General features: G+C 47.1%; 1 protein-coding gene across 1 annotated transcript in view; it reads left to right on the plus strand.

Annotated features, from left to right (window-relative positions):
* Positions 1-16206, plus strand: part of ANKRD13B (ankyrin repeat domain 13B) — a 29202-nt gene that overhangs the window by 9270 nt on the left and 3726 nt on the right. Inside the window, exons 2-14 of the mRNA XM_072639836.1 lie at positions 4427-4562; positions 4974-5098; positions 5267-5312; positions 6309-6452; positions 6933-7122; positions 7220-7286; positions 8224-8305; positions 12403-12467; positions 13490-13620; positions 13770-13927; positions 14930-15082; positions 15570-15730; positions 16014-16090. Of these exons, the coding sequence (XP_072495937.1) occupies positions 4427-4562; positions 4974-5098; positions 5267-5312; positions 6309-6452; positions 6933-7122; positions 7220-7286; positions 8224-8305; positions 12403-12467; positions 13490-13620; positions 13770-13927; positions 14930-15082; positions 15570-15730; positions 16014-16090 (1535 nt within the window). The remainder of the gene's footprint in view (positions 1-4426; positions 4563-4973; positions 5099-5266; positions 5313-6308; positions 6453-6932; positions 7123-7219; positions 7287-8223; positions 8306-12402; positions 12468-13489; positions 13621-13769; positions 13928-14929; positions 15083-15569; positions 15731-16013; positions 16091-16206) is intronic.

Genomic DNA, 16206 nt, shown 5'->3' on the forward strand with positions numbered 1-16206 from the left:
CCTAGTGGATGGCACTAGACTTATGGTCAAGAAGTTCTGCTTCAGACACTTATCAGTTCAGTGACCTTGGGCAGATCCCTGAAAGGGACTTAGTTTCCTCCTCTGTAAAGTGAGTGGGTGGAATGTGAAGACCTCGAAGGTGCCTTCCAGCTTTGGATCTATGTGTGTATGTGGGCAGACTCATCCCTCTGTGCCCAGCAAGATTCCAGTCCCAGAATTCCTGCCTCCCCAAGGAGAGAGATGATTTGGAGTCTCCTACCAGGTCTCCTGCCTTGTCCGCCTGGGCTGCCATGGGGAGGCCAGGGTGCACCCTCTTGCCAGAGATCTTTTCATTCTGGTAATTAAATACTTCTCTCTGCCTTCGCAGAAGTGCTTAATGAATGCTCTCACCTAGACTCCGAGTGAGATGGCATTTCCACAGTTAGCCCAGCTCCTTTCAGATCCATGGCTGATCAGGGCTCACTCAGGCTCACTCACAGGGCTCACCCCTCCCCCTTTGTGTTTGCACCTTAGCCTTCTGGGAGGGGTTGGCAAGCAAGGCAGGGCACAATGCAGAGATGTGCCCCAGGTGGCTCTGCAAAATGCCAGCCTGGGGCCTAGTGACCTGCAACCTGCCATGCTCAGTCCCTACAGCAAAACCTTTAGGGATAAGCAGAAGAATTGAGCTGAATGTTAGCTCCCCTGCCCTGCTGGGGTGGGGAGGAACTCCCAAGGGGTGCTTGGGGCAGGAGCATCCTTCCTGAGAGCTCTGTGATCTGTAATACCACTTGGGTGGCTCTAGGTGTATAGGGGAGAGAGGAGAGATGCATTATCCTCTTGGGGTATGCCTTTGCAAAAGTCAGAACCAGCCAGGATTTCCCTGGCCTCTGTCTAGGGAGTCAGGCTCATGGGGAAGGCAGTGCCAGGCGATGTTTACCCAGGGCTGGGCTCTTTCTAGGGGCAGTGGTGAAGGGATCCTTTGGAAGCTTCTTCCTGGCACCTCTCAGGAGAGGGCAGCACCAGCCTCTGACCCTCTGTGTAGCAACTGCCAGCTGCTGAGTGCCCTGGGATGCAGGACAGTCTGGGCAACTGGGACATGGGAGATGCCTGGGTCGGGGAGGAGGGCCCAGGCACCTCATCCTTACTGCCATCCTTTCCAGGACTTTGTTAGTGCCCTGCTGTGCCAGGCCCAGAAAAGCAATGGGGGTTGTGGAAATAATTGTGTATAAACAAGGGAATGACAGACGGAGGAGGAAGAGTGGGTATCGCTGGCATCTCCTGCCCTCTGCCAGCATCACCCCTTTTGCTGAGCCTGCACCTGAATGGCCCTTTTTCTGTTCCTATGGTTAGTGCCATGACCTCTGGGTAAGATCCTCCCTCCCTCCCTCATCATCCTGGTCCCCCAGACTTAGCCATACTCCCTGGGCAATGAACAGAGGCCTTCTTTTTCCATTTTAAATGGTGGAGGAAGCATTGTTTCTTCCTCAGACTCAGGAGGCCCTCGTGAGGTGGGAGGAGGGGACAGCAGAGAGCGACAGACAGCCTGGAATAAAGCACCTGAGCATCTCCTGTCCCTGGCTGCCCCAGCTGGGGTTCCAGAGTAACCCTAAAGCATGGGTCAGACTAGGTCATTCCCCTGCTCAAGAGTCTCCAAGGGCTCCCTGATGCCCGAGGCTCAAATACAGACCCCTTTGTCTGGCCTTCAAAGCTCTGCACAGATTGCTTCTGGTCTACATTTTTAGGCTGATTACATAATATTCTCCTTCATGACCTCTATGATCCAGCTGACTTGGCCTATTTGCTTTTCCTAGTACATAAGATTCTATCTCCAATCTCCATGCCTTTGCACAGGCTGTCCCCTCTGCATGGAATGCCCTTCTTGCTCACTTCTACCTCTTGCTACCCTTAGCTCCTTCAAGTGCCATCTCCTAGCAGGGGAGGAGAGGGATGCTTTTCTTACTACTCATTACTTTGTATATATTTTTATCTACATACATGTCACACATACACTCAGTAGAAAGTAAGTTCCTTGAAGACAGAAGCAATATTTATCATCATTAATGTTTTAAGAAGTTTTTGATGTTTTTTGTTTTTATATCAAGTTCATTTTCAAAGATACCCCAGCCCACCCACCTTCCTTTGTAACAAAGATAAGGAAAAAAAAAAACGTCTATTTAATTTTTGCCTTTGTGTCCCTAGAACTTGGCACATAACATATGTATATGTTATATATGTATGTACGTATTTGTGTATGGATGGATAGATGAATATATGTATATTATGTATGACATATGTATGTATGTATTTTTGTATGGATGGATAGATGAATGGATGGATGATATTGGTCATTGAGGCACTAAGGAGGGTAATGGATAAAGCAATAGACGTGGAGTCAGGAAGACCCAAGTTCAGATCCTGCCCTAGACACTTAGTAATGGTGGAATCCTCATTCTTAGTTTCCACATCTGTAAAATGGGGATAATGATGGCACCCACTTCAGAGAGCTATTGTGCAGGTCAGATGGGGTAATATACTTAAGGCTCTTTACCAACCTTATGACTCTGTAGAATTCTTAGGTATTGTTATGAATAAATGGCCCCTTGGCTCCCCGCCTCGCAGCTCCCATTCTGAGAGTATATCTATTACTTAGAAGCTACCTCTTCTCTCTCCAGCTGTGGGAGGGAACAATTCCCGTTACATGGCCAAAGGGAGGGGAACAGACAACATTGTTCTGCATTTTAGGTATACAGTAGTGGGTTTTTTTTTATGGCTTTAAACATTCCAAGCATTTATTATCTCTCCCTCCCACAAAATAAAACCCTCACGATAAATATTCATGGTCCAGCAAAACAGATCTTCACTTTGGCTATATCTAAAAAATGTCTGTCTGTTTCTGCATTTTAAATCCATCACCTCTGACAGGAGGTGGGAGGCCTGTTTCATCTTCAGTTTTCTGCCTCCATCAGAGTTCTAAAGTCTTTCTGAGTTGTTTTCTGTTATCGTTGTATAGATTGTTCTCATCTGGTTCATTTCCTTCTGTATCTGTTCATAAAGACCTTCTCAATTTCCTCAGAAACTATCCATTCCATCATTTCTTATGGCACAATAATATCCCATTTACATTCATAAACCAAAATTAGGTTAACTGTTCCCCAAGAGGTGGTCACCTCCTTCATTTTCAAGTTTTGGTTTCTACAAAAGGAACTCCAAATATTTCTGCATATAGGTCCTTTCCCTTCTCTTAGGGGGTAGAGACCTAAGAGAGGAACAGCTGAGTCAGTCATACCTCTGGGGGCAAAGTTCCAAACTGCATTCCAGAATAGCCAGATCAATTCACAGCTCTGCTAATGAGGTATTCATGTGCCTGTTTTCCAGATCCTCCAGCATTTGTCATTTTCCTTTTTTTATCATCATTGCCAGTTTACTAAATGTGGGATTGCACATTTCCATTTCTTAGAGTTCCTTTGATTTGTGTTGCTCTAAGTATTCATGATTTGTAGCATTTTTCATATGGTTGTTGATAGCTTGGACTCAAAATCATCTGTTTGTATCCATTGACCATTTATCAATTGGGGAATGACTCTTAGTATTATACATTTGAATCAGTTTCTTATATATTTCAGATGTAAGACCTTTATCAGAGAAATTGAGTGAAAAGACTTTTCTTCCAGTTGCGTGTCTCACTTCTAATTTTATGTATTTTAAAATATTTATTTAAAATAACAATAACCTCATTAAATGTTAACATAAGTAATGTATTTTTATGAAAAGTAACTATATTCTCCAAAACAGAAAAAAAAACCTAGGGACAGAAAAAGTTTTGTTTTTACGTATTTTAAAATATTAAACGAGATATTTATTAAGGAATCACATTTCTTAATTTTCTTTTCAAATTTCCCTTCTAATTTAAACCGTATTAGGTTTGTTTGTGCAAAAACTTTTGCCATTTTTATCATCAGAATTGTCCATTTTCTTGTTTGGTTTCAAACTTTTCCCCTAGCCCTAGATCTGACAGGTAATGTCTTCCTTGCTTCTCTAATTTGCTTATGATGTCACCTTTATGTCTAAGTCATGGGTCCATCTGGAGTTTATTTTGGTGTATGGTGTGAGATTTCTGTTGGTCTATATCTAATTTACAGCTCTCAAGTTTGCTGAGTAATTCTTCAAAGTGCATGGATATTTACTGACCCATTTGGTTCTTGCAAGTCTGTGAGGTCAGCCTGGTGGGAATTAATATCCAATTTTACAGATGAGGAAGCCAAGATTCAGCTGTAGAGAGGGGCTTGTTCCAGGTCACTACTGTATGGCAAAATCAGAATTAGTACCCAAATCTGGAGCAGCTGGGGTCTGCTCCCCACACAGTGAATCACTGAAGATTGTGCCTGTCTCGACTTGAAAGTCAGGGGTGAATGACCAAATGAGGTAACCAAGCCCATGTTGTTCTCAGGCGGATATTGAGCAGCTGGACCCACGAGGTCGGACTCCCCTGCATCTGGCCACCACGTTGGGGCATTTGGAGTGTGCCCGGGTGCTGCTGGCACACGGAGCAGACGTGGGCAGAGAGAACCGCAGTGGCTGGACAGGTGGGCTCCCTTCCTTCCCTCCCATTTCCCTAGAATGGTCCCTATCTCCCCACCTTCCACCCCTAGAAGGCAGGCCCTTTCTCAGGCCTACCTGCTCTTCCTTTAAGCCCCCCATCCCCACCCTTTCTGGTCCAGACCCTGCTCTGTTCCTATCTGAGTTGGAGGTGCTATAGTATGGTGGAAAGACCCTGGCTCTGGAGTCTGGGTTCAAACCCTACCTCCATGCTTACTACCTATGAGACCTTGAAAAAATTACTTACCCTCTCTCGGCCGCATTTCTTCATCTGTAAAATGGTGGTGGTTAGGGTCTGGGCTGGGGGTTGGACTAGGGGGCTTCTGAGGTCCTTTCCGGCTTTAGACTTAGGATCCCTGGGACCTCCAGTGACCCCCCCATGCTTGCCCTTGTCCCAGTGCTCCAGGAGGCTGTGAGCACTCGAGATCTAGAATTGGTACAACTCGTGTTACGGTACCGGGACTACCAGCGGGCCGTGAAGAGGCTGGCAGGTGTGCCTGTGCTCTTGGAGAAACTTCGAAAGGTAACCCCACCCCTGCCCTGTGCGGCCTTCCCCATTTGGTCCTCCAGCCTTCCCTGGCTCCATCCATCCTGGCTCTCCCTCATCCTTTCCTCCTTCCTCTTTCCTCTTTTTACTACTCCGTCCTACCTAAACAAACCTGGCTGTCTCTTCCTCTCTTCTCTGGTCCAGGCCCAGGATTTCTACGTGGAAATGAAATGGGAATTCACCAGCTGGGGTGAGTCACACTGTGCAGGGCTGGGTGGGGGGACCCTAGCACCTTGCCTGTCCTTGATTCCTGTCCAATGGGGACAGGCCATTGCCCTGAGGCCTTCTTTCTGGGCTCCTTGCAGCTAGGACATCAAACCACAGGATCCTGGAGCCAGTGAATGCTGGAGCTGAAAAAGTGCTTCAGAATCATTTAAGCCTTCCCACTTCTGGTTAGAGGGGAATAAAATGACCCAGAGTAAAATCAACCTGCCCAGCTCTGGAATGGCAGAGCTGGGTCATGAGCTCACACTCAAGTCTGATTCCCCAAGTTCATTGTTCATTCATAGAATCACAGATTAAGAGCTGGAAGGCCTCTCAGAAGGTGTCTGGTCCAATCCCCTCATTTTATTTTGTTGATCCTTTCTTTTTTTTAATTAACAAGCATTAATTTTTCTCTCCCTAATGGAAGAAGGAGACCTAGGATTCCAGAAGTGTAAGGAATGCTCTGGTATAGATATGGAAGATGCTTAAGGAACATTTGTTGAATGAATAACTAACTGTCTAAATAATAAACCTTCATTAATTCTTTAAACTGAAAAAAAAATAGTAACAGATGTGCATAGTCCAGAAAAATAAATTCCTACATTGGCCATGTCCAAACATGCACATCTCATTTCACATCTGAATGATCCATCACAAGCTGAAACCGCTTCCAGGGTTAGATAATGTCAGTCAGGATTCGAATCCAGGCCCTCAGGCACTCAGTTGAATACTCTCTCCTCTGTAGCATTTTCTATTAGTTACAATCTGGTTGGGTAGGGTGGTGGGAGGGGTATTTGGGGGGGGTGTTGTTTTAGCATCTGTCCACACACTTTGGCTTGGGATGGATGGATGGGGTTGTGTGGAGCCAGGGTCTGCCTCCTATTGGCTGCCCCCTGGGCTGAGGAATACTCAGAGGTGGGAGGGGGAATGTTGCCCAAACTTTGGGCATCAGCCCACTGATGGGTAGGCCTCCTCTCCCCAGTGCCCCTGGTGTCCAAGATCTGTCCCAGCGACACCTACAAGGTCTGGAAGAGCGGGCAGAACCTTCGAGTGGACACCACGCTCCTTGGTTTTGACCACATGACTTGGCAGCGGGGAAACCGTAGCTTCGTCTTCAGGGGCCAAGGTCAGTCCAAGGACAGGACAGGGGAGGAGGGGTGTGGGCCAGGAAAGGAAAGAGATGGGGGAGGAGCAGAGGATTAGAATTTAGTCCCAGGATAACCACTACTTTGCATGGATCTGTGCCTGGCAGTACCTGGCACATAGTAGGAACTTATTAATAAGTGTTTGTTAGGTATGCAACCCATCCCCAGGATGTTCTTACCAATAGAATACAAGCTCCTGAGGGCAAACTGATTCATTTTTGTCTGGTTCCCTAGCATCTAATGGTGCTTGGCCAGAGTAGGTGGTCACTGAATGAATGAATGAAATTAATTTACAATGCATGGGTGTTAGATGGGGAAGGGTGGCATGGTAGAGGGGCATGGTCTGTGTCCTCTCCTGACTCCCAGAGGCACTAGGGGAAGGCTGTGGGGAGGAAGGACTCCAGGTCACTTGCCCTTCCCTCCTCAGTCTGATATTTTGTCCATTCTATCCTCTGGGGCAGACACAAGTGCAGTGGTGATGGAGATTGACCATGACCGGCGAGTGGTCTACACAGAGACCCTGGCACTGGCTGCCCACGACCGTGACGTGCTGCTGGCCGCTGTCCAGCCTACTGAAGAGCAGGTGCTCAGCCGCCTCACTGCGCCCGTTGTCACCACTCAGCTGGACACCAAGAACATCTCCTTTGAGAGGTGGGGAGGGGGAGGGAAAGAAGGAAGGGGAAAGGGTCTTCAGGTCCCCAGTGTTCAGGGGGCTCTAGCCAGTCTCTGCACCCCTCTTCTTCTCCAGAAATAAGACAGGCATCTTGGGCTGGCGCAGTGAGAAGACTGAAATGGTGAATGGCTATGAGGCCAAGGTGAGGGGCACACTGGGGGCTGGGCACAGAAGGGGCAAGAGAGGGGCTTCCTTGAGGGCAGAGGCAGTCTTTTGCTTCTTGTCTCCCCAGGGCTTAGCACAGTGCTGGCACACAGTAGGCACTTAATAAATGTTTATTGAATTGAATGAATGGAGGGAGGGGAGCCTTCATGATTTAATGGCAAAAAGCACTAGGCAGGAGGGGGTTGGAGCCCTGGACATTTCTTCCTCTGTCATTACCAACTGCGAGGCTTGGAGCAAACTGCTTCCCCATTCTTGGGCTCAGTTTCCTCATCTGTAAAGTGGGGATAAAGACTCAAAGAGCAAATTTTAGAGTCGGAAGAGGCCTTAGGGAATGTCTAGTCTAACCCTGTTGGAGAAACTGAGGCCCAGAGAGGATCAGAGATTTGTCCAAGGTCAGGAATGTAGTATGTGATGTGGCTGAGCCTTGACTCCAAATCTTGCCCCTTTCCCAGGGCTGCTTGCTCTGTCCACCTTGCTGCACTTTAGAAATGCTGTGGGGAGGGAGGACCCCACTTCTACCCACTCATGTGAGGTAGTGTCATATAGACATTCATTTATTCATTCAACTAAATTAAGCATCTTCCATGTTTGTACCAGGGAGTTGCCCACATGGATGAAATCACAGGTGCCTTGTGCTAAGTTGTGCAAAGACAAGAGAAGGTCCCTGCTTTCCATGAATTTAGGGGCTAATCGAAGTTGATGATGACCTCACAAAGGCAGGGGACTGGACTATATGACCTCTCCAGGTCCCTTCTAGTGCTGTGACAAAGCCGCTTGTTTCCTTTCCTTCAGGAAGGCACACAGGGAGAGAGTGGGTGGGGAGAAGTGGGTGGGAAGCCCACTTTGTGGGTTAGGGAGGAAAAAAAGGAGAGTGGGAGAATCTGCTTCTGAACCTCCATTCTGACTTCTGCCAGGTGTACGGTGCGTCTAACGTGGAGCTCATCACCCGAACACGGACAGAGCATTTGTCAGAGCAACACAAAGGCAAGATCAAAGGTAAGAGTGGGAGGGCTAGGGGGCCCTGGGTGAGGTGGACAGGATCCCCAGGGCTCCCTCTGGTGTTGTCTTCTGTCATCCTAGCAGGGAGTCACTGTGGTCCAGTGGAAAAGGGAGTCAGGAGAGACTGGATCCAGCCTCAACCTTGCCACTGACTCATTAAATGACCTTCCCTCTCTGAGCCTCAGTTATCCTGTCTGAAACAGGGAATATAATAGCGAGGCATCCTAGTGTGGTCAACCAGTCAACAAGCATTTCTTATGGGCTTACTGTGTGTCAGACTAAGCACTGGGGATTACAAAGAAAGGGGAGAAAACAATCCCAACCCTCAAGGAGACTAATGGAGAAGATGATAGGTACATATAAGATACAACAAAAGAATTACGGTGTAATTGAGAGTAGTAGCTCGGGCAAGGAGAGTGTCCTGGGAAAAGGAAGACAGGATTTGAGTTGAACCTTAAAGGAAACCAGGGAAATCCCAGAGTGCTGGATTTGGAGTCAGAAGACTTGGGTTTCAGTCCCCACTCTGTCACTCGTTAGCTGTCTAAGCCTAGGCAAAACTCTTCATCTCTGGGTGTCAGTTTCCTGCCTCATTTGTAAAATGGGTATAATAATACTTGCACCACCTACAGATTAGGACTTTGTCAAGGATTAAAGGTAATTATAAAATGCTTTGCTGCTTTAAAGCACAACAGGGATATTAAAAATTCTTTCATGAAAGTTCCCTCCGTTATCATGGCTCTACAACAATGAATCTTGGGGTCTATGAACTTAGTTGTTTTTTTTTGTAATTGATAACTATAATCTGAAATAATTGGTTTTCTTTGTAATCCTATGTATTTTATTTTATGCATTTAAAAATCTTATTCTAAGGAGTGGTCTACAAGTTTTACCAGACTGACAAATAAAAAGTTAATAATTCCTGTTTTGGAATGTTGTGCCAGCGGAGGGCAAGCGTGGGCAGACCCTTGTAGATTGGAATGGCTTTCAGTGACACCTTGGCCATGACCAGGACTGTGTGGCCCCCAAAGGCTGGAGAGAGACTCCTGAGCAGGCTGGTTTCAGGCTGCTTTCAGAGATCATCTACTCAAGTCATAGAAGGGTTTTGGCTGGGGGTTCTGGGTCATCCTTCCTCTGCCTTTTTTCCTCCCTGCCTTCCCCATACCCCAACACTTGAGCTGTAGTTGAAATTTTAAAATATTATTGTCTGTTGTCCTTATGCCACAGGGGTGTGTTGAGCTGGGAAGGATTTTGGTGGTCATTGAAATCAACCACCTCATTTTACATACACATATGAGGCCCAGAGAAGTCATAGAACAGTAAGATTGAGCCGGAAGGGACATTGGAGGCCAACTCTTTCATTTCTTTTTTTTTTTTAATATTTTCATTGATACCCCTTTTTTATTTTTTAAGATAACCATATTGTAACCCTGCTAGCTGCTATCCTTCCCCCTCGCCCTTCCAGAGAACAATCCCACGTTACAAAGAAAATTTTTTAACAAATAGAAGGAAAAATTAGCATGTCATTGATATATTGGAAAAGTTTGAAAACATGCAGCATGTAATATCTGTGGACCTCTGCAATTGAGTGGGGTAGAAATTTCATCTCATTATTTCTTCTCATAACCCTTCCCTTTTATAGATGAGCAAGTTGAGGCCTAGAGGAGTGAAATGGCTTACCCCAGGTAGTAAGTGGCAGAGCCTGGGATTCAAACTTTTAGATTTTGGAGTGGAAAATGTTAATACTATTAGTCACTTGACATACATGGATGATATACATAGAGCCATTACGTGGCTACATCAAAAAACCCATTCAACAGCCTCTCTGTCACACAGAAATTTTCTCCAGTGACATAAAAAGATCTTTGGAGTGAATGAGTATAAAACTTCCTAAAGTGTGTTGAGGAGAAATAGAAGCTTTTAGCTTCAATATGGAGGTCAAATAGAACCAGTGCATGGAGGCAATAATTTCTAAAAAAATAATTTCACCTTTCTTGGCCTCAGTTTCCTTATCTGTAAATTGAGGGTAATGGACCAGGGACCTTTGAGGTTCCTTTCAGCTCTCGATCCATGAGCCTACGATTCTAAGTCATTTAAATCTCTCTAGGCCTCAGATTCGACATCTATAAAATGGGGGTAATGGACAAGATACCCGTTGAGATTCCTTCCAGCTCTCAATCCGATTATCCTGAGAAAGGAAGTCAACTGGAAAAACAGCTTCAAAGCAACAAACACCTTTGCAACAGAAGTCAATGCACACTTTTAGTATGATAAAATGCACAACAGCTTTAAAAGTGATGTGAACAAAATCCTGTACAGTGTTAATGAGACACAGTGCTTACCAACCTAGAGTAGTCATAGAAAGATAAACACATCTTTGTCCACAAAGAGGAGGAGGATTGATAAAAGTTCTCGAATTGTATGCTAATCCAGTTAAGACTTAAAGAAATTCTTCTGAACTGTGACCAGTATTGGGTTACCTTTGGATAAAGCTTCGTGGAACCAGAAGACTTTCCATGAATGAGTCATATAAACTCAGTTGGAAATACTGTCCAAAAAGAAGTAATGAATAAGTAGCTAAGTCCCATGAATTTTTTTTCAGAAACAGTTTATAATGATTATACTGAACTCGGGCATCACCTCCAAAAATTACAGAAGGGTCACCCATAACGAACTCAGTCATATGGAGAGATGTGGATTTTGCAAGGAGATGGTCTTTAGTGCATACTGAATACTAGCCATGAGAATTCCACACCTGCTGCTCTCTCGTGTGTAGCTGTATAAATAAATAAACTGCACTGAAAACTAGAGGACCACCTTAGATAGAACCATTGCCCACAGCCACTGGGACACAATACTGCCCGGTAAGAGATTCAGGCCCTCATTTTACAGATGAGGAAACTGAGGCCAAGAGAGTTGAATAACTTACAAATGCCTGCACCTCAAAGACAAACCCTCGAATATTCTTGAGCCAAATAAGCAGTACTGGAACTAGAGAACTAGTCCTGATAAGACCGTTGCCCCAAATCATCTAGACACAACACTGACTTACAACTTCAGGACTAACATTTTCAGTGGCCTTCACCTCACTGAATACTCAAAACCTCCAAACTACATGGAATGAAAATCTTTTAAAACAGAACAACCTCACAGAAGTGATTGAAATGAGTGGAAGCACAATTTCAACTCCATCCTATCTACTATTGGAATTGTCCTGAGTATGCTTTCAGTGAACCTATGGAAGATGAAGGAAGAATGCATTTATTAAATGGCTACTATTAGCTAAGCACTGTAGAAATATTACCTCATTTAATCCACAAAACGACTCTGTGGGGAAACTGAGGAAGAAAAAGGTTTAATGACTTCCTAATGTTTTTTGTTTAGTTATAGAAAATAATCATTTTATTCACCTGCACAACAGACTGACAGAGAGGAAACATAAAAGAACAACATTGCTTTCTGAAGTCCCACCAAATAAAAGACAAAAATAACAGTAGATGGAATGTACGTAGCACTTCTAGTGCATTGCTGTCATAACAACCCTGTGACGTAGACTGTTATTATCCCTGTCTTACGGATAAGGAAACTGAGGCTCTTGCTTCAGTTGCCCTAATTGACTTGCCCAGGGTCACATAGCTAATCCATGTCTGAGGCAGAATTAGAACCCAGGTCATTTTGTGTATCGTATCCAGCATTCTATCCACTCTACCGTGCTGCCCCCAAAACAAATGCATTATACCCATCAGTTATTAGTTTCGCTATTTATGGCCAACAATCATTAAAAATCATGATGGTGATTTTTTGTTTCTCTTGGTCCAGGGGAGGTGGAAAGTGGCTGTTTTTGGCTCTCCCCTATCCCTTTGGCAATCCAAGTACACCCTTCTTAGCTCCTAGGCCTGCCTTGCCCAGCGTGGGATAGAACCATAGAACAGCAAAGTTGAAAGGGACCTTGGCAGCCCTTCTGCTTTCTGCGTTGGCCATAATTCTGGTCCTGGTCTCTGCTTTCCTGCCATGGACCTTGCAGGGCCTGGGTGCCAAGGGGAGTAGGTAGGAGCAGGTGGTACCTGCCTATGTGATGAGACCTCTGTCTCTTGCAGGGAGCAAGACCCCACTGCAGTCCTTCCTGGGCATCGCTGAGCAGCACGGGGGGCCCAATAATGGGGTGAGTGCCATATTGGGCAGGGGCATGCCTAGACGTGATTGTTGGGGTTGGGGAGAAGGGAAGTACTGGGGAGACTTTCTGTTCTAGGCCTCCCCTTCTCCCCCAACAGCCTGCTGAGATCCTACTCCTAGGATACCTACAGGCTATGTTAGCCTGATGGTAGCCCGGAGAGCAGGAATTGATTTTGACTCTCTATCCCAGTACTGATCACAGTGCCTGGTACATGGTAAGAACTTGATGAACACTTGTTGATTGATTGATTGTACACTGGGTGAGGCTGAGGGGAGATCTAGTCCCTGAAGGTGCTTTGCCCAGCTTGGGGCTCAAAACAGGTGGAGGTGGGATTTTTGTCTGATGTATCCATCCATCCTCATTGAACCACCAAACTGATATTCCTAAAATAGTTCTGACCATGTCACTCCTTTGCTTAGGAGACTCCCTGTGGCCTCTAGGATAAAATACCAACTGCCATGGCTTTTAACACCTTCCACGATCTGCTTACTTTATGCTCCTCACCCTCCAGGGCTCTGTACTCTGGCCTTACTGGCCTATGCTATGACCAGTCTGACTGTACTCTGCCCAGTATAGGCTGCTCCTCCTAGCTCAAGCCCCAGCATCTACCAGAAACCTTTCCAGATTCCCCTAGTTGGTGCCATCTCCCCCACAAATTGTGCTTCTCTGTTGTTCCATCTTCTACCCTGTGCTCTCCCCTCCCACACAATAGGACATAAACTCCTTGAGGGCTGGGACTATTTCACTGTAGTCTTGTCATGCCATAACCAAAAACAGTGCCTTGAAATGGAGGGAGCACTGACTCAGAGGCCAGAGTTCAAAATCTGCCTTGTTATATGTGTGACTTTGGGAAGGTCAGTTCAACTCCCTGGGCCTCAATTTCCTCATCAGTAAAATGGGAGGGTGTGCTGGACTAGATGTCCAGTACTTTCAGAACTGGCACCAGGATCTTTGGATTCTATGTATGTGCTATTTGAATTGGAATGAATTGAGCTCATTTCCTGGCACAGACCCTGATCACTCAGACGCTGAGCCATACCAACCCCACCGCCATCACAGCAGAGGAATATTTCAACCCCAGCTTTGAGCTTGGTAACCGGGACATGGGGCGGCCCATGGAGCTCACCACCAAGACCCAGAAGTGAGGACACCTTGATTCCCAGGCTCTGAGCATGGCAGGAGGCAGGGGGCTGACTCCTTAAGAAGGGAATTGGGGTAGAGGTTGGGGAAGGGGGAGGATAAGGGGAGGGGGTGACCCTTCCTTCCCTAAGATCTCCATCCCCCATCTAGGTTCAAAGCCAAACTATGGCTATGTGAGGAGCACCCACTGTCCCTGTGTGAGCAGGTGGCTCCCATCATCGACCTTATGGCCATCAGCAATGCCCTCTTTGCCAAGCTCCGAGATTTCATCACCTTGCGTCTGCCTCCTGGTTTTCCTGTCAAGATTGGTGAGTGTGCCTCCCCTCTTTCCCCTGGCAGCCTGTCCATTCAGTGCTGTCCCCTGCCCCAGCCTGAGGTTAAGGGGCTATGGGGAGTGCTGAGCACAAAAGCACCGCTTCTGCACCTTGGGACATCTTAATGTGGCGCTCTCTCTCCTCCCTCCCTCCCTCTGTCTTCCCCTTTTCTCTTCTGTTCTCTTTTTGTCTCTTTATCTCTGTCCCTCTCCCTTTCCCTTCCTCTCTCTGTTTTTCCCTTTTCTCTCCTCTCTTTCTCCCTGTCTCTGTCTGTGTCTCCCACCTTCTCTTTTCTCTTCTCTCTTCCTTTTTCTCTCTTTTTCTTTCTGTCCCTCTCCCATTCCATCCCCCTTTCTCTATTGCCTCCATTTTGCTTGTCTCTTTCTCTTCATCTCAGTGTCTCTTTCTTGGTCTCTTTCTGTCTTTGTCTCCCTCCTTTCTTTCTCTCCATCTGTTTTTCTCCTTCTCCCTCTTCCCTTTTCTATCTTCCTTACTTCTTTTCTTTCTTCTCTTCCTCTCTTTTTGTCTTCCTCTCTCTCCTCTCTTCTCTTCCTCTTTCTCCCTTCTGTTCCTCCTTCCCTCTCTCTTCCTCCTCCTCATTCTCCTTCCTCTTCCTCTCACTTTAGGCAAGTTCCTTTCCTAAATGTCTCAGTTTTCTCCTCTCTATAAGGAGGTTGTAGATGACCTCCAAGGTCCCTTCCATCTTATCATCTGAACTAGTTAAATCAGAATCCTAGGAGAACAAAAGCTCCTTGAGGGCAAGGGCTCTTTGGATCTTTGCCTTGGTCTCATTACCAAACACAGTATCTGGTATAGAGTAAGTACTATATAAGTGCTCCCTAAGTGAATGACCGAATGCTTTTCTGCCAGAGCCAGGCCAAGGCTATGGGATTACACTGGCCAGACCAGGTGGGTCGGGGGGAGCCTTCTGGGCCATGAGAGAAGGTGGGGAGGATGTGCTCAGCACCTGTTCTTTGCCTTCTCTCTCCTCCCCAGAAATCCCCATCTTCCACATCCTTAATGCCCGAATCACCTTCGGGAACCTCAATGGCTGTGATGAGCCTGTGACTTCTGTCCGAGGCAGCCCCAGCAGTGAAGCCCCATCCCCCAGCAGCGACAACTCCAGCATCAGCAGCTCCAGTTCCATGAGTGAGACACCTTCTCCTCTTCTCCCTGACCCCACCTTGCACCCTTTACTTCCCACCGTAGGAACTTAAGGAACCCTGGTCTTCATTGCCCAAAGCCCTGGAGATGTCCAGTGTGGTTCTGGGGTGGAGGGTGGATATGAGGGAAACTGAGCCACAGAAGGAACCCCTCACCAATGGGGCTTCCGAGGGTGGTGTAGTCAGATGGGCTGATGCCTAGAACTGGATTCAAATCCTGACTCTTAACGTTGGATAGTTATTCTCCCTCTTCAGACCTTTCTCCTCTTCCATAAAATGAGGGGGTCGGGCTGGATGATTCCTAAGGTCCCCTGTGAATCCTGGCCCATCTTCCATTCATCTCTCTCTCTCTCTCTCTCTCTCTCTCTCTGTCTCTCTGTCTCTGTCTCTGTCTCTGTCCCTCTGTCTCTCCATCTGTCTGTCTCTCTTTCTTTCTCTCTTCTTCCACCCCACGTGATCTGGCCTCTGCCTAGCATCATGCCGAGGCTGTGAGATCGCACCCTCCCTGTTCGAGGCCCCCCGGGGGTACAGTGTCCTAGGCAGCCAGAGGGAGCCAGGCCGAGAGGAAGAGGACGATTTGCTGCAGTTTGCAATCCAGCAGAGCCTGTTAGAGGCAGGCAGTGAATATGACCAGGTGTGCCCAGCTGCCAGTGCCCACTTCTGGCTCAATCTCTTCCTGGGCCTTGGGTGGAGGCAGGGTACCCTATGGGGCCACACCATCCATCAGCTGAGACCCAGGGATTGAGTGGGTCAGTCCTTCCCCAATCCTTGCCCTCTGCCTCCCACCACTTCTCACCCACCCCACAGGGGAAAAGCCCAGAAGGCCTTATGCTGGGGATGGGAAAGGAGTAGTGATTTTTTTGGGGGGGCGGGTAACTTCAGGGTCAGTTTAACATGCCCGGTGCCCCCTCTCCCAGGTCACCATCTGGGAAGCGCTGACCAATAGCAAGCCTGGCACCCACCCCCTGTCCCAGGAAGGCCGAAGGTCAGACAGGTCAGTGACAGAGGGACAGAGGGCACCAGGTGGGACCAAGTGGGAGTTCTGGGGTTCCAGCCAAAGCCCTGGGTGGCCCCAAGGTAGGGGAGAGGGATTGGGGATTTCTCTCCCAC

This window comes from Notamacropus eugenii, chromosome 2 (assembly GCF_028372415.1).
Source record: "Notamacropus eugenii isolate mMacEug1 chromosome 2, mMacEug1.pri_v2, whole genome shotgun sequence".
Taxonomy (NCBI): Eukaryota; Metazoa; Chordata; class Mammalia; order Diprotodontia; family Macropodidae; genus Notamacropus; species Notamacropus eugenii.